This window comes from Lepidochelys olivacea (assembly GCF_965140295.1).
Source record: "Lepidochelys olivacea isolate rLepOli2 genome assembly, chromosome: 4".
Lineage (NCBI taxonomy): Eukaryota > Metazoa > Chordata > Testudines > Cheloniidae > Lepidochelys > Lepidochelys olivacea.
Window position 1 is genome coordinate 33,703,068 of NC_140414.1, and position 24,976 is coordinate 33,728,043.

General features: G+C 41.9%; 2 protein-coding genes across 3 annotated transcripts in view; both read right to left on the reverse strand.

The window, feature by feature from the left end:
• DNAJB14 (DnaJ heat shock protein family (Hsp40) member B14) overlaps window positions 1-19,779 on the reverse strand; it is a 30,472-nt gene extending 10,693 nt beyond the window's left edge. The window contains exons 1-3 of one of the 2 annotated variants that reach the window (XM_084625632.1): window positions 19,397-19,778; window positions 10,854-11,028; window positions 1,260-1,405 (exon numbers count right to left, since the gene is read on the reverse strand). In XM_084625632.1, the coding sequence (XP_084481758.1) occupies window positions 1,260-1,405; window positions 10,854-11,028; window positions 19,397-19,529 (454 nt within the window). In that variant the 5' untranslated portion in view covers window positions 19,530-19,778. Of the gene's footprint in view, window positions 1-1,259; window positions 1,406-10,853; window positions 11,029-19,396 lie in introns of both variants that reach the window. The other variant, XM_084625633.1, reaches the window with a different exon arrangement.
• A 1,707-nt stretch (window positions 19,780-21,486) lies between these two features.
• On the reverse strand, window positions 21,487-24,538 carry H2AZ1 (H2A.Z variant histone 1). The gene is made up of 5 exons (XM_084625810.1): window positions 24,360-24,538; window positions 23,815-23,892; window positions 23,047-23,160; window positions 22,068-22,197; window positions 21,487-21,898 (listed from the first exon to the last, which is right to left on the reverse strand). The coding sequence occupies exons 1-5, from the start codon at window positions 24,360-24,362 to the stop codon at window positions 21,837-21,839; spliced, it is 387 nt and encodes a 128-aa protein (XP_084481936.1). The 5' UTR covers window positions 24,363-24,538; the 3' UTR covers window positions 21,487-21,836.
• Window positions 24,539-24,976: the final 438 nt, after the last annotated feature.

Consider the following 24,976-nt stretch of genomic DNA (forward strand, 5'->3'; position numbering starts at 1 on the left):
TAATTATATTAAAACAATTATTAGCAATTAACTTGATTGCTATGAGTAATCTATTTCCCATCTTAAACCCTTAATGTGTCATAATTAGTACTCTTGGGCAGGTCTACACAGAAAGTTTTGTTCAGGGCTTAAACTAGAAATAAGAGCCTTGTTTTGTGTTTTGATTTGTTCCATCATCAAAAGACCATGTAAAATGTAAGAAAAATACCACAGTTAGATTGCACTTGAGAAAAACAATTATTTCTGAAAAGTTCACATTTTCCTTCAAGTATGCATGCAATATTAAAGGATGCTTTTTCGCCAAAACCTTTCCCATTAGCAATTTAGCCTGATCCAGGAGAAATCTTGGCAGTCCTAGCTGTCTGGATATTAAACTGAGCTAGGGATTGGTCAAAAGGCAGTTGGAATTTGGTCCATTTTGAACAAATCTGTTTTTGTCTGAAAAAAGAGTTATACGCACAAAACTCTAAGAAAAAGGTAACAGCATATCATGTGACTGAATGAAAACTGCACTTTGATGCAAACTGCTTGGTTTTTTTTAAACCTCCAATAGCAAAGGCACAATCAAATTTATACCTCATCAAACTGCACTGGCATTAAACTAAGCATGAACTTTCTTGATGTGATTTTGCATAGTCAGTCTAGATGCTTGGAATGGCAAATGTCAATGTTTACACTGAAAAACAAATTACTTGTGTTCATAAGATAAATTAATTATATTAATTAATATGTTAACATTATAAAACTTTTGTTGCCAGTATAGATATATATTAAATAATGCAAATCCGTCTCTCATTTTGTGTTCTTTTAAACCAGGATGCGACAAGATAGAAATATCTGAAAACATGGTTTTGTAACAGCTATCACCAGTAAGTACTGTTCTTACTCTGAAACCTGTTCTTACTACAAATGCCCCACGGACCAAAAGCAATGGTATATATGTAAATGTTACAATGGCATTAGTATGCAAAATCATGTAAAATGTCTTCATATTAAATTAACCATTTTGCTTTATTTACATGCATACACTGAGATGTCCCTTAATTTATACATACGACCAATCATTTTCCGAAAAAGTAATTATTTAAGGGCCCTTTTTGACCTACACAACAAACTGCTGCTTGGTCCATTCTATGCAGATAGGATTAATCAGTACTAAACCACTGTGCTTTAACACAGCTACTTCTGTACAGTAGATGGGCCCCATATATTCTAAAAGGCTTTCTCCATGTACAAAGTTTAATTATAAAAACTTTTACTTTTAAAAGCATCTGTTGCTCCAGGTGCATGGTTTTTGTCTGGATGAAATTTCAAAGCAAGCTTTCGATAAGCCTTCTTCAAGTCTTCTTCACCTGCATCTTTTGACACTCTGAGTACTTCATAATAATTTTTACTTTTCTTTATACTGCAGAAAAGAATAAACGAAAAGATTTCAAAGATCTAAATACAATACAGTTGACTATAACTGCAAACAGAGAAGTTACTGCAGACATCAAAATTAGTTTATATAACTAAAGATATTCTATAAATTAATTTATAAAAATTGCACCTTCTCGCACAAAGGTTATTTTGCTGTGTACACATTATTTAGTGCACTCAGAGATTATTCTTTTTAATCCTTTTTATGCTATGAAGCTAATACAACTATAAGAGAGGGAACTGGATTCTGTTCTGACTTGCACAACTTCCACAGAATCAGAGAATCTTTTTTGCTAATGCTGCCATCGATCAGAAATAACCCAATTTGACTTAGCAGGATGGGTAGTCAGAAAAATATGTTTTTATATATAAACAGAAGATCTGATTTGGATATCCATTGACAGAAAATATCAATGCGCTTAAGCAATTACATGAGGTATTTTGATAGACAGGCATACATGTGGATCCAAGAAACCTATTTTACTTCTATAAACTGCTTGCATAAATCCAAAGAATAAATAAATAAAATAGCACTAATCCTATATCCTGATGACCTAGAATGCTTAACATTGCATTAACTCTACAGAAAGCCTTAACAACTTTGATACTTAAAACTTTGTTTCATCCTGTAATATCAGGACAATGATGTAATAATTTGCTGCATTTTAAAACACCCAGAAATGAGGTGGAGACAGAAGCCACAGGGGAGAGACAGCACCCTAAATCCAGGGGAACAGGAAGGTTTGATCAAAAGCAGAGCATTAATTTTAAATCCAAACTGAATTCTGGGGGAGAGAGTTCAGAAACAAAAGTAAAGTATTTTGGAACTGCAGGATTCTCCCGTATAACTAAACTAGCTGGGTTTGCCAATGTTGCAGTACATTGACATTTGGTGCAAGCAAAAAACAGAAAAGTTAATGCCCAGAAATTAAATAATAAAGCATCCCAGGGGCCTCCTGACTAGTAGGCAGCAAGATGGCTAACACTACCATCAGACTAAGGGGTTGCCTTTAGGGGTTTTATACCACTATAAATGTAGGGGAATAAGATAAGCACCTTCACCTTCTGTAAGAGTATCCACACTAGGAGTTTGTATCGCTTTAAATATGCCAGTTTCTAAAGTGATAATGCCATAGTGCTCCAAAAGCTCCAGCCCAAACAATCATCAAAATTGAATAGGTATAAAGGTAAGCAGGCCTTTGGCTGGCTCACAAAATGAAGAAATTTTATACAGGAATGGGAATTCTACAATTAAAAGTATGCTAGCCTAAGAAGTCAGGCCAGACCATTTTACAAGATATTGTTAAAATCACAGATTGATCAAGTGGTGTCTCATTCAAGGGATCATTTTTCCTGTGTTTAAGAAACTGAGTCCGTGCTTAGGCATGATGACCACAAGAGCATTTGCCTTAATTTCTGAATTCGTTGTTTCCTTTGAAGTCTTCAGTATCTGGATTACTTTTATTATGAACACAACTTGAAAAACACGTATTGGTACACTATACGGTAATGAATGACCACGAATTAACAGTGTTTGTTAGTGTTAAAAAAGTTATTAAAAACATCTGAACACTCCAATGCCATCCAACTAATATTACTCACCCCAAAAAATCTTTACAGCATACAAAAAATTCTCATAGATTTAAGACAAAACACACAGGTTTAATTGTTTAAAAACATTTAGCTTCAATTCACACCAATTGTGTATGAGGTAAACAGACAGAGAAATGAAAAACTGTACATTGCCAACGGCAAAACACTTGTCCCAAACCAAAGAGGTCTGTACTAACACGTCAATTGTTTCACAAGTTAACTGTAAGTAACTTAGTCTTTCTCGTTAAGGTTAATAGTACCTAAACAACACTTCACATCAGTAAAAAACTAACAAATGTACAATTCATGTTCCTCAGAAGTCTGGCTGTCATGCCAAGAGAGAAAGGGTGGTGAGGTGAAGGGTGGGATTGTTTTTCTGAGAGATTTCATGGAGTTCTTTGATGGAGTTTGAGGATATCACAGCTGACACTCCCCCACAGGACAGTTTTAAATCAGGTGGACTTTGATGCCTGTCCAATTTATAACTGCTACAGGAACTTTTTCATAAAGTCTAGCAGGGTTTTCCTCTGTCACTTTTCTCTCGAAAAGCAAATATTGCAGCTTCTAGCTTGCACTGTTCAGAACGGTGGTTCTCAATGCATACCCCTGAGGGTATACAGTGGTCTTCCAGGGGGAACATCAACTCATTTAGATATTTGCCTAGTTTTACAACAGGTTACATAAAAAGCATTAGCAAAGTCAGTCTACAACCTAAAATTTCATACAGATGACTGTTTATATACTATATACTATGTTCTATATACTATACATTGAAATGTAAGTACAATATTTATATTCCAGTTGATTTATTTTATAATTTATGGTAAAAATAAAAAAGTAAGCAATTTTTCAGTAACAGCGTGCTGTTGCTTACAAAATAAGACATAAAAGTAAGTAGTTTTTAAATGAGGTATAACTTGGTGGCATGCAAGACAAATCAGACTCCTGAAGGAGTCCAGCAGTCTGGAAAGGTTGAGAGCCACTGGTTTGGAAGTCAACATGATTGCTGAAAACTTCACATTTCTAACAACTTAATTAAATAAATGTTCCAATTTCTTTGCTTGTTTTTTTGTTTTAATCCACGATGAACACTCCTACTTCCATTTTCAGTTCGTTTTTTGACCTAAGCAGTGACAATAATTTGCAACATTATCTGTTTAAACCCTTTTATCTATGTTCTTGTTCATCACCTGCACTAAGACTGCAAAATGGTCTCTCTTTTCACTGAGTTTGCAGAAGCAGATGAAGAAAGATTGGACTGGACTTCAATAGGGCCACATGACTTGCAGTCTTTGCTGTATAGTTTTGGATCAATGGAAATGTGTTCAGGCAATTTTTTGGCTTACTTTCTAAATTCAAGTAAACTGCAATTACAGTAAATTTTAATCTGGTCTGGTAAAATTCTTGTTGCTATTATCTCATCCTTCTCACAGACTGGCACGGTTCCAATTCAGATTAAGGACTCTTCCTCCAAGCCTTCTTCTTGTACGAATAAAAGAACACAAGACACGACAAGAGATGCAATACTTCAACTAATTCTTCACAAGAATGTATCTCAACCACAGCAACATTTCTAATCATAGTAGGAAATTTTAGGTATTGGGCAATTTATTTGTGCTAAGGTTTTTATATTATTTTTTAAGAATATAAGACCTGGAACACCTTATGCATTTTAAATTGCTTTATTAAAAAAAAAAAGATGTAAAATATAACATTTCTGTGTTTCTTAGACTCCTCTTCTGGGGCTGCCAGAGACAGTTGCATACTCACACTTGACAGGACTGAAAGGAACAGGAAGGATGGATTAACATGTTTCACAACTAATTCCTCGTTAAAGGGGTTTTAAAAAGTGTATAAAAACAGTTTATAATAAATGTGTTCTGTGGATCTCTGGTAGTCCACAGAACAATTTCAGGTGTTCTGCAGTGCTGCTTCTAGTGGAATAGCAAAGCATGTATCCATCTGTGATACTGGCAAACCAGCTAACCTGAGTATGACCCATAACAACTTAACAAGAGGCATTACAATTGTACCAGGAGAATTCACTTGCATGTGAATATCAAACAGATGTACTAGACAAGCAATCACTAACCCATTCATTTGTAGTAACAGAAATCAAGGGTAGATGCTAAATGTGTTTGTCTGTGTACCTGTATCCTGTTAGAAGTTTACCATTGTAACCAAATTAACTTTTAGATTCTAAATATTTTCATGTCTTAATTGCCTTACATTATGTATAAGAATGTGTCCAGTTAATCTTAAGATCAAAGATGTGAGATACTGCAGAAACTAATATTATCTACATTGTCCTCGGCTTATCTATCCCCGTTATGCTGAATGACCGTATGTTGCCTTCTAGTGTAATTAGATTACGGTGTATACCCAGGGAAATGTTAACTTCAAAGTGGTGAGTCAGTGCATGCTCAACAAAGAGGAATCCACAGTCATATGCTGTGCTCAAAGCACTTGACAGCCCGCTTTTCGGGTCTGATCCTGCATCTCTTGTCTGCTGAGCTTTAAACAGGGAAAGTTTAAGCCATGGGACTGAGATCTTCCAAGTAGTTATTTGGAATACCCTGAAAAATGCAAGGAAAGACTAACGGACTCTACATAAGATGCATTTGGATTATAACCTTTTGGGATGAGTCCAGAGAGACTTTTGCAAGCCAGCAGACTCATCCATCACTGCTACAAATCTGATATAAGGACCTTGCAAGCATTTGTAATGTATATAATCTTTTAGCAATTCAATAACTTTCTGCTCTTTTTCTCTCAATAAATCTTTAGTTAGTTTATTAAGGATTGCCTGACAGCGTGACATTTGGGTAAGATCTGATACTCACATTGACCTGGGGGGTAAATGTCCGATCCTTTGGGATTAGCAGAACCTCACATATGGTGAATTGGGTTTTCAGTAACCTCTAGTTATATTATACCAGCTTGCTTAGATGGGAGCCAAGGGCTGCACTGCCTACAGGGGACTGTGTTTGGCTTCTTGTTAACCAGTGTGGTGCTGCAGAAGCTCTTTGATACTGGTTTGGTGACTACAGAACAAACCACCAATTTTGGGGTATTGTACACCCTGTTTCTTGCAGTCTGCCCTGAGTGTGGCACTCTCAGTGTGGCCCATACCAGGCACCCGGTAACACCACCTTCAAGCAATTCTCGTTCCTAAAACTTGTAACCCTATCCAGGACCCTATTACAGTTTTTGTGGAATTGGGAGGATGGTGTGTGTGTGTGTCTGTATTAAATGAACTAAAACAAGGGTGGAGGGGAAAAATCAAGTTTCTCCCACTGCTGTGTGGCTGCTTCCTGTCTTTGTTATGCTTGTTTTCTGTAAATTCAGCTGTGATCAAGAAGCAAACTCTTTGCTTCTGTAGTAAAATAGAACTTTTGAGGTGGAGATAGCATTAAAACAGGAGGAAGCTGGTTTGATCTGTCCTGCATTTGGCTTTTATATTACCGTCACTATGTACATTTTGAACAAGATGATCACTATTAGCAGGAAAGATGTACACATTTTAAGAAAATAAGTTATTTCCAAATACATTTCAGCTCACGAGAGAAGAGTTTCTCAGTATGTGAGTTGTCAAACTTCTGCACTGAACGAATAATATTCTTTTAAACTCTTCTTACTATTCATAGCATATCACTCAGTACTTATGCAATCAACCGAGAGGTATTGCATCTTACACTTCTCCCCATTGAGCAACTTGTTTGCACTATCATGCAATGCTCTATAGCTATGGTGGCTATCAACCACGTCCCTTGTGTATATGGAAGAAATTTAAAAAACAGCACATCAGTGCTTGTTTATATTTGTATCTACCAACAATACTAGCGCAACACTGATGAAAACCAATGCAGTAAACCCATTTGTTGAGTTGTTCTGCTCCAGACTTGTCTCTACTGTGTATCTTAAATCTATTGTTATAACAAGCAAATTTAGGACAGTCTGATCAGGATAGGAACTCTAATGCAGAATGTTCCATTACAGGGATCTCAAAGGTAAGGTCCCCTCTCTTCTAAGGGCATGTCTGTGCTGATGAAAACAAACAAAACCCTGTAGGAAAACCACAAATCCACTGAAGCTGGATCCTGAATATCCTCTCTCAGTATCCATTAGCTTATCAATATGTATCCAAATGCTGCAGGAGGGCAGCTGGGGCAACAGAAAGAAGATGGGCTATACTTCAAATAAGTATTTTAAACATCCAAAACAGTTTTAATTACATAGTCAGATTCATGAAACAACTAAACTCAACAAAATTGAGAACAGATTACAATTTTGGGATTTACCTCACACAAAACGGAAAAATGTGAAAAAAAACCCCACCTGACGAAGGAATTCATTCACCAATTCCTGTGTAAAACTAATTTATTTATATTATTAAAATATATAAATTAATACCATCAAAATATATAAAACACTGAAGCATATTAATCCTGCCTTTACTCACACAGTAGTTCCCTATCCTTTACTCAAATCTACCACATCTGAATAACTATTTGAGATTGTTAATCCAGTAGTAAGGATTTCTTTTAATCAATCAGTCTATCTGGGGGAAGTACTGTATGACTGGAGAATAGCTATCATCATATGTAAACTTAAGAAAGGGGACAAAAACAATCCAGGCAATTACAGATCTGTTAGTCTAATCTCAGTAGTAATCAAGACTTTGGAACAAATTATGAAGAATAATTACATCCCATTTTCTGTTTACCTCCGTGAATGTAATGTAACATGTGCTCCTAAAAGGCAGATCATGCCAACCTAACCTGATTTCCTTCTTTGAGAAAAATAACTGATATTTTTAGATACGGGAAATCAACAGATCGAATATACTTGGATTTCAGTAAAACATTTGACACGATATTGCATGGGAAACTACTAGTTAAATTAGAAAAGATGGGAATAGTACAACAATTGTAAAGTAGATATGGAACTGGCTAATGGACAGAAGGCAATGGGTTGTGCAGAAAGATAACTATCAGATTGGAAGGTTATTAGTGGAATTCCCCAAGAATCAGTTTTGGGACCAATCGTATTCAATATTTTTATTAATGACCTTGTCACAAAAAGTAGGAGTGTGCTAATGAAATTTGTTGATGATACAAAGTTGGGGGGCACTGGCAATTGGGGGGCACTGGCAATTCAAAGGAGGATCCACATATTATACAGGAATATCTGGATGACCTTGTAGAACAACAGAAATGGGATGAAATTCAATAGTACAAGGTGTAAGATCATGCACTTAGTGTCTATTAATAAGAATTTTTGCTCCAAGCGTGGGGCTCATCAGATGGAAGGAAGCAATAGAGAAGAGACCTGGGTGTGTTGTTTGATCACGATAAGCCACCAATGTGATGGGGCTGCAAAAAGGCAAATGCGATCATAGGATGCATCAGGTAAGGCATTTCCAGTAGACACAGAGAAATATTAAAGCCATTGTACATGGCACTGGTAAGAGCTCATTTGGAATACTGTGTACAATTCTTATTACCCATGTTCAAGACAGAAAAATTTAAACTAGAACAGATGCAGAGAAGCACTACCTAGGAAGATCAGGGGAATAGAGGGCCTATCTTATGAGAGGAGATTGCAAGAGCTTGATTTGTTTAACATAGCAAAAAGAAGGCTAAGAGAAGAGATGAATGATTGCTCTCTATAAATACATTGCGGGGGGGAGGGTGAAAGGGTAAACAGCTATTTAAGCTAAAGGACAATGCTGATACAACAACAAATGGGTATAAAGTGGCCATGAACAAATGCAGACTGGAAATTAGACGGTTTCTAACCAACAGAGGAACGAGGTTCTGAAACAGCCTCCCAATAGGAGTTGTGGGCACTAACAAATTAATTAGTTTTAAGGGACAGCTGGGATACACCATTTATGAGTGGGATTGTATGATGCGGTGGCTTGCAATGATATGAGGCAGGGCCTGGCAGCCCTGGGGTCCCTTCTGATTTATGTCTTATGTTCTTAAAGGTTACACTTCAAGTGCCTGATGTCAGAATTACTAACAGGTGACTCCAGGTGACATGCTGTGGCCACTGAACGTTGGCAGCACGCACATACACTGAGTTCGAGCCTTGCCCTTGGAGCTTTCTCTGTCCAGTAGAACCTCAGAGTTATGAACACCTCCGGAATGGAGGCTGTTCATCACTCTGAAACGTTCGTAACCCTGAATAAAATGTTATGGTTGTTTTTTCAAAAGTTTACAACTGAACATTGACTTAATACAGCTTTGAAACTTTACTATGCAAAAGAAAAATGCTGCTTTTAACCATCTTAATTGAAATGAAACAAGAACAGAAACAGTTTCCTTACCTCATCTAAGCTTTTTTTGGAAATGTTCCCTTTATGTTTTTAGTAGTTTACGTTTAACAGTACTATACTATATTTTTCTGACTGCGTACTTCCACTTCCAAATGAAGTGTGTGGTGGACCAGGCAGTCCATAACTCTGCTGTTCTACTGTATGTGTTGCTCGCTGCCTGCATGCTGTAGGAGCTCCTTCTGGAAGTTTTAAACTGGAAGTTTTGCTTTCAAGGTAAGAGCTGATATTTCAAAGTGCTCTAAAGTCCTCATGCACACCCACACTTTTTGTTAGAGGTATTGTCAAAGAAAATTACATTAAATAGAAAGATGATGAAAGACTAGTAACCAGCAGCAATAGGGCACTCTAATCAAGATGCATGCTGTGCACTAGTTTCCTGAACAATGGGACTGGGTGTAACCAAAAAGCAACTTTTATCAAAGTTGGTATGATCAAAGGGGTTACTGGGCTTCAGGAAACAAACCCGTAACAGGGAGCCCTATTCTAAACATTGGCATACAGTTGATACTGGCTAACGTGAAGGATACTGCCATCAGTCAAAACAGTAACCAATGTTTTTACTTTCTAAGAGAATTTATCCAATCTACACAAACCAAAAAGGACAACTATTGTTTCCATCCCTCAAAGTGCTGTCCTTGAGGAAAAAAGGTCCAAAGGAAATGCAAGACACTAGAAAATTTTCAGTCACGTGGCCCTTTTAAAAACTTTTTTAGCAGATCTCAATGATAATTTCTCCCCCACAAATTGCCATAAGTGGGGGGGGGGGAAAGGAAATCAAGAATTGCTCAAGCTACAAGGAAAATTTTAAAATGATACTCTAAGCTAAAGGAATTTTTCATCTTGACAGAATGAAAATCAAGGTGAAACCTTAACTGTGCTGGCTCTACTCTTCCACTATAATATTGCTGCGCTATATGAGGCCCGGGGTAGAATTTGTAGGCCAAGCTGAGGTCATTTAGTCAAGGGGTTCCTTAGACACAGCTCCCTCCAATAAGGAGCTGCTTTTAATATTCAAATTAATCTAAAACCCATGTGCATAGTGTGATTGTCTTGAAAATTTTAATGTTAGCTGTGAATGTATTCATACTTTTCCTCACAGTTCTAACCCCTGGATTTTTAATTTCACTTTGAAGTAGTATATTTTAGACACCTTATAAATATCTAAGATAGAAACACTGCCTTGAAGGTTTCACATCAGGACTTCCACAGTCACTGCCATTTTGCCATGACAGCTCCTCAATAACAACCTTGGATTTTTTAACAGGTAGAGATATTTGCAATGTAGATTTGTACAATACTCTCACAAGGAATGAACATATATCACAATTTGTGTTATTCAAAAAAAAATTTAAAAAGTCTCCATTCAGTGCCAGCATCTCTACTCTAAAGATGAGCTAGGTCTAGGAGATGCTTCTTTAGATTCTTTACCTCAAAGCTTAAGTGAATAATATCCACAAGCATATGATACAAGAGGTGATGTGTTTATGCAAGTCGATACCTGAGTACTCCTTCCACTTGATCTTTGGTGTAGCCTTTCCCACTTTCACCTGCAGCAGACGCATTGCTGTCCTTTGTACTACTGGGTTTACTTTGATCATTGCCATTTGCTGGTTTTTGGCAGTATGGACCACTCCCAGCAGCACTTCCATTCTTCATAATTGCTTCCAACAAAACTGTAGAGACAATTTAACCATAACATCATAATACACATTGCAGTTGAAAGAGCCCTATTAGGGTAGGGGCTCTGAAACTTTTTCATTCCGTGGACCACATCTTAAGAGATTGTCTTATGGATCCCCCCTCACCTGGTCCACACCCCTTCTATTCACAAACACAAAATTCTTGAAGCAACTGCTTACAATGGAAAGCATTTAGAAATTGCTAAATGGTCGACTCGTGCCCCCAGTCTCCCCTCCTTCTTCTTCTTTTCTAATGTAGCAATGTAGAGTAGTGGAGACAGCTAGGCTGGTTCCTCACTTTCCAGCTGCTTTTACAAGTATTTATCCCCCTCTTTGCAATGAAAGCCCTAAATGCCTGAATAAGTACCTGGAAATAGAAAGGAGGAATCAGCTCTCCACACACCATCAGCAGTACACAGAGTCTGAGAACTACTGAAATAGGTTCTTTAGTGTTTAGTTTATCTCCTAGGGACCACTGCAGGACTGGCCCAACAACAGATATAGGCTTGGGCTTAATTCTTGGCCCTTTTTCCTGGACCAAGGGTTGGAAGTGCTATACAAGGCAAAGTGCTGAGACGCAAGGAGCAGAAGTGTGTCATGTCACAACAGCAGATTAAGGAATGGTTCTTGGAGGATACAAAGTGAATCTCAGCCCATCTTCTTTGTCTAGAAGGACAGTAATCTTAAGAAAAGCAATATGACAAGAAGGGTTGTCATAAATATAAAGGAAAGGGTAAACCCCTTTGAAATCCTTCCTGGCCAGGGGAAAGCTCCTCTCACCTGTAAAGGGTTAAGAAGCTAAAGGCAACCTCGCTGGCACCTGACCAAAATGACCAATGAGGAGACAAGATACTTTCAAAAGCTGGGAGGAGGGAGAGAAACAAAGGGTCTGTGTGTCTGTCTATATTCTGTCTTGGCCGGGGATAGACCAGGAATGGAGTCTTAGAACTTTTAGTAAGAAACCTAGCTAGGTACGTGTTAGATTATGGTTTCTTTAAATGGCTGAGAAAAGAAATGTGCTGAATAGAATAACTATTTCTGTCTGTGTATCTTTTTTTGTAACTTAAGGTTTTGCCTAGAGGGGTTCTCTATGTTTTGAATCTAATTACCCTGTAAGGTATCTACCATCCTGATTTTACAGGGGGGATTTCTTTATTTCTATTTACTTCTATTTTTATTAAAAGTCTTCTTGTAAGAAAACTGAATGCTTTTTCATTGTTCTCAGATCCAAGGGTTTGGGTCTGTGGTCACCTATACAAATTGGTGAGGCTTTTTATCCACCATTTCCCAGGAAAGGGGGGGTGCAAGTGTTGGGAGGATTGTTCATTGTTCTTAAGATCCAAGGGTCTGGGTCTGTAGTCACCTAGGCAAATTGGTGAGGCTTTTTACCAAACCTTGTCCAGGAAGTGGGGTGCAAGGTTTTGGGAAGTATTTTGGGGGGAAAGACGCGTCCAAACAGCTCTTCCCCAGTAACCAGTATTAGTTTGGTGGTGGTAGCGGCCAATCCAAGGACAAAGGGTGGAATATTTTGTACCCTAGGGAAGTTTTGACCTAAGCTGGTAAAGATAAGCTTAGGAGGTTTTTCATGCAGGTCCCCACATCTGTACCCTAGAGTTCAGAGTGGGGGAGGAACCTTGACAAGGGTACATTCTGGACAGTGAGGACATGTGAAAGTAGTATATATCCCCAGAACTCTGAAAGGAATACAAAAGACACCCTTCATTTCCCATAAAGAGGAGGCAATTCACAGAAACAGAGGTCATCGGGCATTGACATTTCTATGGTCCGTTTACAGAGATAGTATATGGAGGGCTTGAAAAATAATAAATCCATTCACCTATTTGCTAGTATTGTAATGAGTAGGACTCTTTCCCTGACTAGTGTGGGGCCATCAATTTCTGCAGAAGAATAAACATTTTTTCTTTATAATATTAAGTTTCTAACACTTATGGCTGAGATACCCTGCCAAATGTGAACTGAACACAAACCAATGGACTGTTGCCTTCCTAAGTCTGCAAACAGCTCCTTTGTTTCTGCTGCTGATTCGAAATGACAAGCAGGAGCAGAGTGAAAACAACAAGACTGATCGATTTCTCTTCTTACAGAGACAAGGTGGGTGAGGTAGTATCTTTTATTGGACCAACTTCTGTTAGTGAGAGAGATGAGCTTTCAAGCTAACACAAACCTGGACCAGCTTCTGTTGTTGAGAGAGATGAGCTGAAGAGGTTTGTGTTAGCTTGAAAGCTCATCTCTCTCACTAACAGAAGTTGGTCCAATAAAAGATACTACCTCACCTACCTTGTCTCTCTTATATCCTGGGACTGATACAGCTACAGCAATGCTGCATACAATTGCTCTGCTGTAATTCGGAACCTCTGGACAGGAGTGAAATTCCATAATCATGTGATCTATTATGATCAGTAGCTGTCTCTGTGCCACTGGAGGATCACTTATACCTTGGACTTTAGAAATGCTTTGTGCTGGCAGGGTGGTATAAAGCAGCCACAAAGCAAGGCAGAATCTGGGCCTATGTCTTTTGTAGAAGTCAAGATACCTGACTATATCTGTAGATACTGCTTGTACTTTTTACTGAAGGAAACAAACCTTTGCTGATCTACATCTAACTTCTCAATTAACTTACTTTTCAAATTGTGACATCTCTTCCACTGGGAAATTTGAAGAATGTTTGCAGAAATGAAGATGGGAATCTGGAAGAAGCTTGCTAAAATATGGTTTAAGCATAATCTTCAACAGTTAATTCCACTGTATCTTTACATGCCGCAAAGGAGACATACCAATATTGAAGATTCTAATCATTATATCTAATTACAAAGAGGCATACATCACAAAAAAACAAAAAGTGTTAAAGAATGCAGAATTAAACTGCTGTCCTGAATGGTTGCGTTGAAAATTAGCAAATAAATGAACCCATGTGATAAAAAATAGTAATGCACTTCACTTATTCTGAAGGGTGTTGTTTAGATTTAATTATAACCATATTGGACAGCATATCAGAAGTAAAAAATATGAGATTGCATTACAATACCACTTGCCATTAAATCAATGAGAAGTAGGATGATAGGGATTTTAGTGAGAATTATCAAAGCGAGATAAGAGAGGTTCTACTGCAATTGATAAATCTATGTGTTTGTTTTGGAATCCTTTGGGAATAAAGTTCCTATATAAATAAAATATAATTAAATCTTTATAAATTAAATACCATTAGTGACTGAAAGGTGCTCAGATACTACAGTGACGAGACAAGCAAAGACAGAAATGGACCACATCATAGTTCTTATGCCTTTGTCACTTCCAGGCTGGAAAGTTGTAATGCCCTCTATTTAGGGGTATCCTTGAAAGTCACTCTGACTCTTCAGCTACCAAGAACATGGCTGTTCATGTCGAACCTGGGCCGGGCCAACACCAATACAGTTTTGCATTCCACACTCTGCACTAGCTCCCAATCAATTTACAAGTGAAATTCAGAGTACTGATTATTGTCTGGAGACCTACCCTACAGCTGTCTCCAAAGCTGAACTCATGACACTAGTGGTAGGGCACACTCATACTGGGCCCTTAAATATCCTTACCTCCTTTTTAAATTCCAACAGAGCTCAAATTTGCCAATTTTTAAGATGCAGTGAAAGATGCATTGTGACTTGTTCCAATTTTGGTTTCATGTAGTCAGTAGATGGGGAACAACTTTATCCTAACTTAAGGGGCTAATTTAGAGGCCAGAGATATTGAAAAGTCACTTTATAGAACAAGATGGCAGACTACATAGGGAGATATTAAGTTTCATACACTATCAACAACACAATGCTTTATAAATTCCCGAAGAAAAAGTTTCCACTCACTTTTTAAGCTTGTTGGAGTTTTACATCATTAAATAACTCCGTTTTCTCTAAGAGACTGGGAAGAGAGAACTAGAACCCCTAGGGTTCAAAAAAAAACTAGGTAAGTTCATGGTCCAGAAATGGCTATTAGCCAGGATTGGCAGGGATGCAAAACCATGCTTTGAAGCAGCCCTAGTCTCTGTTAGCCAGAAGCTGGGAATGGGCGATAGGGGATGGATCACTTGGTGATCTGTTCTGTTCATGCCCTCTGAAGAACCTGGCATTGGCAGGATACTGCCAGGATACTGGGCTAGATAGATCATTGGTCTGACCCAGTATGGCCATCCTTATGTTCTTAAAACCTTCTCTACAGCCTTCTTGTAAAGTCTGCCACAACACACAGTGGTGGTTTGGATGACCTAGTGGTAAAAAACATCTAAGGTCTGTCTACACTAGCATTTTCATCATTATTACCACAGAGGGAGCTGCACTAGTGTGACAGCGGGAAATCTCCTAAAAAACAGTAGTGTAGACATACTAAAAAGCCCCAAAAACACTTCGCAATAGTTTCCAGATCTTCTAAGATTCTAGAGCATCCACTTGATGGTCCAAATATAATATAGAATATAAATAGTATATTCCATAGGAAAAAAAAAACCTTCCAAAGAACATTATTAAGGTTTCAAATCAAGCACTCGCGTTAGGAAGAGCCAGAACTAATGTTGCCCATGAAACCTTAATTTTGCTTGCTTGCGTATGTGTGCATTAGCTTTAAATTACGTGATAACATACTATTTTTCCCACAGGACCCCTGCTTCATTCACTGGAAAGAAGGGATGGTACACTTATAATGAGGCAGCTATTCCATATTTCCTTTTATCCTCATCATTCAATATGTGATTCCATTCCTTATTACTGCACATCACCCAAATCCTGACCTGAATATAATTTTTTTTTTAAATTTTACTCAAAGGCTTATCTATTGCACTCATCACTGTAATAGCACCTCACAATTTTTTTTCAACACCTTGGTGAGGTAGAGAGATATTATCCTTATTTTATAGATAGGAAACAAGCACAGAGTGATTAAAACCTAAATTTGGAAGAGCCCACTAATTTTTGAGTACCCAGTTTAAGACACTTAGGGTATGTCTACACTGCAATCTAAGCCTGCCATTGTGCTAACCCAGGACTTGGACCCAGGACCTTACAGGGCTGGAGGGTTTGAGCTTCTGTCAAGCCAGGGCTGGAGAGTCTGAGCCCTCAGACTTTGCAGTGTAGATACAGCCTAGCTTGACTGAGGTCCCAAGAGTCATCTGGAAGTATCACACAATTCCCTGGGACAACTTCCTTAGCTCTCTAACCCAACATTCTGCAATCCACTCTACTGAAAATGGAAACCACGCCCCCCCTTTGCAAAGCAGCAACTCAGGTCAGCATTAACCCATTTTCTTCTGATTAGAGATCTGCAAGCACATTATGAGAGAGCCTTCTGGGATTTGCAATGGAGAGTGAACCAACCAAGCCTTTTGTAAAGTGACCTGCTTCTTAACAATCTGCAGGACAGCAGTAAAGTCTTCCCAAAGTGCACCACAGTCCGCGCACTACCCCTCTCTGCAGGCACCGCCCCCGCAGCTCTCATTGGCCAGTTTGGTTCCCACCTAATGGGAGCTGTGGGGGTGGTGCTTGCAGGCAAGAGCAGCGCACAGAGACCCCCTTCCTTCCCTCCCTCCCCCCCGCAGGGCTGCTTCCTGGAGCTGCACGGGGCCAGGGCAGGCAAAGAGCTTGCCTTAGTGGCAGCCCTGCTGCACCACCAGAGATTGCAATGGTGACCACTGCCATAGGGACTATGAAATGTACAAAATTATTAACTCTAGTCAGTGTAAGAGGCAAGACTGAAACTCAGTCTCCTGGCTTCCAGTCCAATATTCCTTTTTATAGACAAAGGGTATTTTCATGAAGGCAATCCAACTAAGCCATGGCAAGTGTTTTGGATTATCACAGGCTTTTGGTAGTACTTAAGACATACTTAAGACATACAGGCAAAGTGGAAGAGGTGAAAAGCATGTGACGTATCAATTCTGCATAGGACTCTGGGATAAGGAGGCAATGGATTTCCCCTGTCCTAATGATCCCTAATATATCTATCTTTTATTCCAGAAGAAGCAACCTACTGTAATTTTAAAAAACAACAACAGATGCTGCGAGTCCTTACTTTTTGCTTGCTCACAAAATTTAACAGGTAGGCACAGGAGGAGGGAACGTGTTTCGTAAATATATACTTGATATTAAGGTAAGAACCTGGAGCACCTAGAGCTGATATTTTTGGAGCATCACCCTAGAGATAGTATTGCCTACTATCAATTTTTGGAGCATCACCCTAGAGAGCATCACCTTTAATTTGAAATATACTATGCTGCAGTATTTAATTGTGTGTGGAAATCTTCATTTCTGTGAAAAGAATAAAAAGAAACTTACTTATCCTTTGACGAAAATAAAGAGAATTTCAGCGGAGACTGGAAACTCAACAAGTCACTGCATGCACTAATATCTAGAATAAACTTCTGGCATAGCATGACTAGAAGACCTTAAGACCTTGTCTACAGCCACTTTACAGCACTGAAACTTTCTCACTCAGGGGTGTGAAAAAACACCCCCCTTGAGGGATGCAAGTTTCAGCGCTGTAAAACAGCAGTGTAGACAGTGCTCCCAGCGTTGGGAGCTACTCCTCTCATGGGGGTGGTTTTTTTACAGTGCTGGGAGACCTCTGTAGCAGCGCTTTACCGTTGGTAGTGAAGACATACCCTTAGACAGGCAATGACCATGCCGATAATAAAATTTAAAACCATGCTATTGTTTCCTCTAAAGAACCATCTTTTAAACAATTGCTAGAAAGACAGACGCTGTAATATGAAAAATCATTAGTAACTGGCCAAAGACTAGTGCAGACCCAGTTCACAATGGAATAGAACAACTTGTACTAGTGCAGTGAATCATGGTGTAAAGCACGTCCGCAGTAATGGTTTGGCCCAATTCAGCCATGTTGGTGGCTAAAAGTGCAAACAATAACCCACAATAAATTCTTTCAACAGGAGAATTAGGGATGTAAATATCGTTTAAAAAGTTAACTGCTTAAATTATTAAAAATGTGTCCTTTAGAACAGGGGTTCTCAACCTTTTTCTTTCTGAGGCCCCCCCAACATGCTATCAAAATTCTATGGCCCACCTGTGCCACAACACACTGTTTTTCTGCATATAAAAGCCAGAGCTGGCATTAGGGGGAAGGAAGCAGGGCAACTGCATGGGGCCCTACACCTTGGAGGGCCCCATGAAGCTAAGCTGCTCAGGCTTTGGCTTCAGCCCCAGGTGGTGGGGTCAGGGCAGCGTGGGCTTTCTGCCCTGGGTTCTAAAGAGTCTAATGCCAGTCCTCTTTGGCGGACCCCCTGAAACCTGCTCGTGGACCCCCAGGGGGCCTCAGACCCCTGATTGAGAACTGCTGACTTAAACGGTTAACAGATCAAGCGGCTGGGGCCACTCCAGCCAACGCAGGGACCCTGGGACTGGCCAGCCAGCTCGGGGTTAACGGTTAAGGTGGGTTAACTGATAAAACTAATGCTTACTGGTTAACTTTTTACATCCCTAAAGAGAGCATGGTAAATCAAAGTCATGTTCCTTCCAACTGTTTTAGCTAAGTGTTTTAGTGAAGTGCTTCTCTGAATTTCAACTAGCTCTTCAAGCCTTTTAGAGTATGTCTACACAACAACTAGGCATCGGCAGCTGGCACAGGCCACATCTAGCTGCTGTGTAAAAATACTCTTTGGCAACTTGTATGAAATAGCAGTCTATGACCCAGTGTAGTAGAACAAAGCTGAACTTGTGCTTGTCTAGGGCTGACTTCAATTCCTGATTCCAGTCAAAGGATTCTCTTCCCAACTCCACTTTCTCCTTTTAAACACCCGAACAGTCAATCTCCCAACAGTTAAACCTCTTACTATGTGGTTTCCCTGTTACATGTCTAGAGCCAGACCAGTCTGAATACTGCTGAACAAAAAAGCTAATCATTTTGGGTTCACTTCTAGGGCCCTCGCCTTGGCCTGCATCTGTATACGCACATGTGAAATTTTCTGTGCACATCACTCGAAGTCCGAGGTGAGCGATTTCACAGGCACAAAGTCCACTGACGTGTTCGGCTCACCAGGGTACGTCTGTGTTCATGGGGCACAGGCACAGCCACAAAGAGGCCACACTGGGTGAAGGTGGCCCAGAGATCACTAGTGTCTCCCCTCCGGCGGTCAGGCCCTACCCAAGGCCGCCCAGGGGCGTTATGTTTGGCAAACCTAGAGGAGAGGGGGCAACAAACAGGCGGGATGGGGCCTCAGAGACCACCTAGGCCGAGGAGAGCTAGTCTGGGCTTTTGCCCAGGGCTGGGGGGCGCGGCCCTCGCGGGTGGCAGCCGGGCGCCGGTGGGTGCGGCCCAAAGAGAGGGGTCGCGGGGCGGTCAGCCGGGGAGGGGGTCCGGGCCTCACCTCGGGCGGTCTCGGTCGGGTAGAGCTTCTGGGCCTTGTGGAGGAAGCGCAGCGCCCGCTCGCGGTTGGCGGCCTCCAGCGCCTCCCGGGCGATCTCGATGCATTTCTCGGCCTCGTCCCGGTTCCCCTCCATGGGCTTCTCCTTGCGCCGCCTCCGCCCGGCGCAGCGCAGAGAGAAGGGGCCTGAAGCCAGAGCGGAGCCGAGCTGGGGGGGGAGGGGAAGGGGGTCGGGCTCTTCCTCACTCCGCACGAGCCATCCCGGCGCGCCGCATCCTCCCCGCCGCTACGGCAACACCCGCGCGCGGCTCCGACCGGCCGAGCCGCCGGCTGCTTCCGGGCCAAACTGCGCGACGGCGGTGAGCGGGCGCTGTGGGCGCGCGTGCGCACTGCGCCGCCAGACGCAGCCCGGGGCTGGGGCTGGAGGTAGCGGAGCGTGTCCCGTGAACCCCTCCCTGCCCGGGTGCATCCTGCTGCCTCCCGCTCCAGCGGGCCTGCGGGGCTACTAGAGAACCACGCAGGGACACTCCCCCCGGCGGTAGCGTGGTGAGCAATGGGCAGATGGCCGACAGGAGGGGCCCCTGGTGGCAGGAGTAGAGAGGGGGATAAGCGTCTCTAACCGGGGTGGCACGCTCTGACAGTGCCCCATGAACTCGCAGTGCGCTGGATCAGAGGCAGCGCTTGCCTTCGAAGGCAACAACTTGTACCGCCTCCATGGCGAATACCTCCTGAACAAACCACAGTGAGAGCTAAGGACGATGGCAAGCTGCAGTCGTGGGGTGTTGTAAAGCACAGGCGGAGACTAGTCACTAAATCTCGTTTAAGTGTTTGATGACTGCACTCCTGCCCAGCGAGTGCGACCATTTACAAGAGACTATGACCAACCCCCATCATGCATATAAAGGTGAACAATAATTATGGAAGCCTTTCAGATGGCTTGGGCTGTTTTCCTAGCAACAGAATTATTTTCTAGCTAGAAAGTACTTCATTTCCCTCCATTCTTTAGATTTGGGGAAAAGGGGCATGCAGCAGTTCTTTAAAATGGTAAGGGAGACATCCTTTAACCTTAAACTGTTCTTTCCTTCTTCCTCCCCTGAAATCATTCACTTGATGCTACACTCTATGCATGTAGAAGAGAGTAACTTACAAGAGTGATGCACCTCACTTTAAAATAATGAGGTACTTGTTGTAATTTAGTAGGTATCTAGTCAAATTCAAGAATTGGGTCAGACTATTTTAGTGTAGCAGCTAGAATATGCTACAGGAGTTAGAAGTTGCCCTAAGGTTATAGTGGCAGATTATACTCACAAAGCAGAATCAAGTCTTTATCCTATAGGCTCAAGTGACCTGCTCAGTCCTAGGAAACTGATCCTCTGCTGAATGCTACTTATGTCCTAGGAGAGAGAATAGAGTATTTTGCAGCAGCACTAGAAGTGCTGTAAAATTTGCTCTCCAGAATTCATCTTAACTTCCACTGCTGCATCTGCAGGGGTTCATACCACAAACCTGCTGCAATTTCACTTGTGATGGCAACAGAGACCCTACTGAGAACAAGGTTCCTGTACTCTGTAATTGATCATTTTCACCTGTATGAGCAAGCTCAGAGGACACTTAGAGGCATCATTTGTTATTTGCTGATGTTAACATAAGTTCATAAAAGTGAAAACAAGCCTTAGAAATCTTTACTCACTTGGGGCAGTCTAGCACAAGGTTACTTATTTTAAATGCTGAGTATTTTATAGGCTTTGGGGCCATTTATACAGGCCAGTACTGAAGATAGTAAGTAGAGGGAGCACCCTAGAATACAGATTAATTCCCCCCAAAATCAGTATGTGGCATGGAGCTTGATATGGCCCATTAAACAGCTTTAAGTTTACAATCTACATTGCTTGATTAGTTACAGATCATAAGGGGTCACTAAGTATGATCAGAATTGAAGCAGAATGATTCTGCCAACAGAGCTTGCTTGAATCAAATTAAGGCATTTTACAATTTATAGCAGCAGAACATACATTTCCTCGGTCAAGAACTGGGTCTGATCAGTCTTAAGAGGTGCTATCAAAAAGCATAGCAATAGCAAATACACAGACTAGTATCGATATAACATTTATTGAATACTTCCACTCAAGTGGATCAAGAGTCTGTACAAAACCAAACATTTCCTTTAACTTCTGCTTCACATTAAAATCAAACAGATCTAAAACAGTCAGCTCAATCAAAAACCCCTACAGATACAACAGCTTCTTTGAAGCCATGGTAACACTTAAATATGGTTAAGACTTCAATGCAGAAATTTGGTTTGTTAGAATGCTCAGTGAGCTTTAGCTTCTCAGAGTTATAAAAGGCAAAACTGTGTTTCACAGATACAGTCCACTGGAATCACCAACACTGGACAACTGTTTAGTAGTAAGAGTCCTGAGATAACAAGGAATACTGGTATCCTTTAGACAGTTTTCTGTTGTCCTTTCTTTCCAATAAGAGATTTGTGGATATGTGGTATTACACCTAAGATAAAAAACACAGGATTAAGGCAAGGTTGAAGTTGATTTTCCCTGTATCATTTGAAAGACAGTATTCTATTTGTGTATTATGATGTTTGTAAAAAGCAATCAGCAGCAAGAAACCTATTTGACTTTAAGTTTAGTTTGAATAGTATTGAGTTGCAGCTACATACCACCACCAGCAATTGTTGCTTTAATGAGAGAGTCCAATTCTTCATCTCCTCTTATTGCAAGCTGCAAGTGACGGGGAGTGATACGCTTCACTTTTAAGTCTTTGGATGCATTTCCTGCCAGCTCAAGAACCTGCAGACAAAAGCACTTTCAGTGCCTACCCATCATGCACAGATTACAATAGTTAATGACATTTCCAAAACAATATATGGCAGGCACCATAGGCTAGGCTACACAGAGTGTCATCAGGGCCTTGTGTAACTACATTCTGTAGCATGCACCATTAAGTTGGGTTTACTGATTGCCTTGTGAGATTCTCTTGTGGAAGGGACGAGAATGAAGAGTGAGCTTATAGTTGAAGATACTCATTCTGCAACAAAAATGCAGAGTTCTGTGGCATCTTGGGAAAAAATGGCAAGTCCCACAATTTCAGTCAGGGAGTCCATGCCCCTCCATGTGACATGACTGGGGTAGCTCACATCTTAAAGCCAGTTTCAGGTCCGCTGATGAGGCCTTGTCAACATTTTAAATGCTACAGCAACACAGCTACTGTGCTGTCACCGCAGCATTTCAAGTGTAGACATGATCTACACAAACAGGAGGGGTTCTCCCATCAGCATAGGTAATCCACCTCCTGGAGAAGCAGCAGCTAGATCAACAGACGACCTCTTTCACTGACCTAGCATTAAGCCAATCTATTCTGTGGTGTACATAACTTTACACTGCTCAGGGGTGTGGATTCTTCACACCCTTGAGCAATGTAGCTGTCTCAACCTAACTTTTTAGTAGAGACCAGGCCTCAGGGACATTAGTTTACATTTTTGCTAACTAAAGTGAATTTGTAAAACAAAAGATTGAAGCAGAGGTTCTAGAGCACAACTCTACAACAAATTCCATGATCACAGAATACAAGCAGCCCTGGTCATTATGCAGCTCCAGCAGTGTCAGCTGTCTTCCACATCTCCCCATCATCAACTTCACCTCAGCTGTCAGGTACTCCAGGATGGCAGCACTGTATACAGCAGCTGTGGCCCCCACACGTCCATGACTGGTAGTCCTAGATTTCAAATGTCGGTGGATGCGGCCAACAGGGAACTGCAAGAGATCATAATAGATAAGACTATGTTGCAGACATCACTGCAGTAAGAGTGCCTGTAAAGCTGCAATCCTTACACCTCGTATGTATAACATCCAGGCAGGGAAAAAAAACAAAAAAGACCAAGCTGATGTTGGATATATGGCACAAGTATGTCTGCATTCAAGATAACAGTTTGAGTGTGCTTCTAGCAGGATCTCCATCCCATCTGAGATTACACTGGCATGGCTATCCCATCATCCTCTGTATAATGAGGTCTGTGGCACCTGTTGCTATTTATAGCATACTTTCAGTCCCCCCTCCCCAGCAAAACTTGCTGGAGGCCTGTCTCAGCCAAACCCAGTCATCTGAGGGGTAAGAGTCAGCCTCTCACAAAATAGAGATTAGATTACATAATTAGATTTAAACGAGGACACTAGAGGTTCTGCCCAGAAAGCATAAAAACTTGGCATTCTTGTCTCAAGATGAGGAAAAGGAGCTGAAGTTAATCATGTAATCACATGTGAGGAGCTGGGGCTTTTAAAATAAACCACCAGATATCACAAGATTTGCAATAAAAGGCACGTTCCCTTCTAACTCTGGAGGGCCCTCAAGCAAACCCCTCCCTCTTCGGGGCGGGTGTGCTGTAAGCTGACAATTAGTCCAGTCCTCACCTGCAGACCGGCTCTCTGTGATCGGGACACTGCCTTCGTCTTGGTCTTTCCAGAGTCTTTCCCAGCTTTACCGCCAGCCTAACGCAAAGAGAGACTGTGAGCAGCAGCACACGCCACAAGCAGTGTGGAAGGCAGCCAGCGCCCTACGTGCGAGCGGAAGACGCGCCACGCGCCCACCCCGCGCATGCGCCTCCAACCTCTAGCCAGCGCCAATGCGCGCGCGAACCTTACTCCTCCACACTTGGCGACACGAACGGCTTTTCGAGCGCATGCGCCCCAACCACTCTCCCTCCCCACCCCCGGCGGCGGCACTAGTGCGCGTGCACCACCCTCTCCTCTCCCCCCCCCCCGCCCCACGCGACAGGTTTAGCATTAACTAGCACCTCCCACTCGTACAACCGCTACCACCCACTCGTTAACCTCTTGTGCGTCTACCACCACCCCCCCGCCACCGCTGCGGCTCGTTCACCTCAGCTTCTACCATTGCCGCCCCAAGGCGACGCAGCCGCACGCCCTACCGAGGCCGGTTTCCGCGGCTCCCTTACCATTATGAGCTTTGTTGCAGGTCCACACGGGGTGGGGTAGGAGAGAGCGAGCGTCCCACACACACCGAGCGTGCCCAACTACACCACCACTCCTGCACCCGCCGCGATTCAAACTGCGCCCACTCCCGCCTTCCGCGAGCGCTTTATAACCGCCCAACGTGCCCACATCCGGGAACCCGGATCCCACGACTAGCCAATCACCGCAGAGTGGAGAGGGGGCCGTAGCTGAGGCGCCAGGACCAATCATATGCCCGCGATGGAGAGGGGCTGGCAGTGTTGATTGACTGACAGGAGCGGGCAACCCGCTACTCCATTCCTCCATGGAGACTCCGCCCACACTTAAAGTGACGTCACCCTTCCAGGCTCTCGGGCGTGGTGGGTGCGCGGTTCATGTTGTTCCATCAACACCCGTTCCTGGGGGAAGCTGGGGCCTCTGGCCAGTGCCTGCCTCCAGCCATCTCCGCCCCCCCCCCCCACGGGCTTATCTCAGCGCAGCGGGGGGGGGCATGCTGGTGCAGCTAGCAGCGTTACCAAACTCTGGCGTCCAGAAAGCATGAGTCACCCCCCCCTCCACCCCACGCTTGGTGCTGGCTTTAAAAATCAGAGACTAACCAATT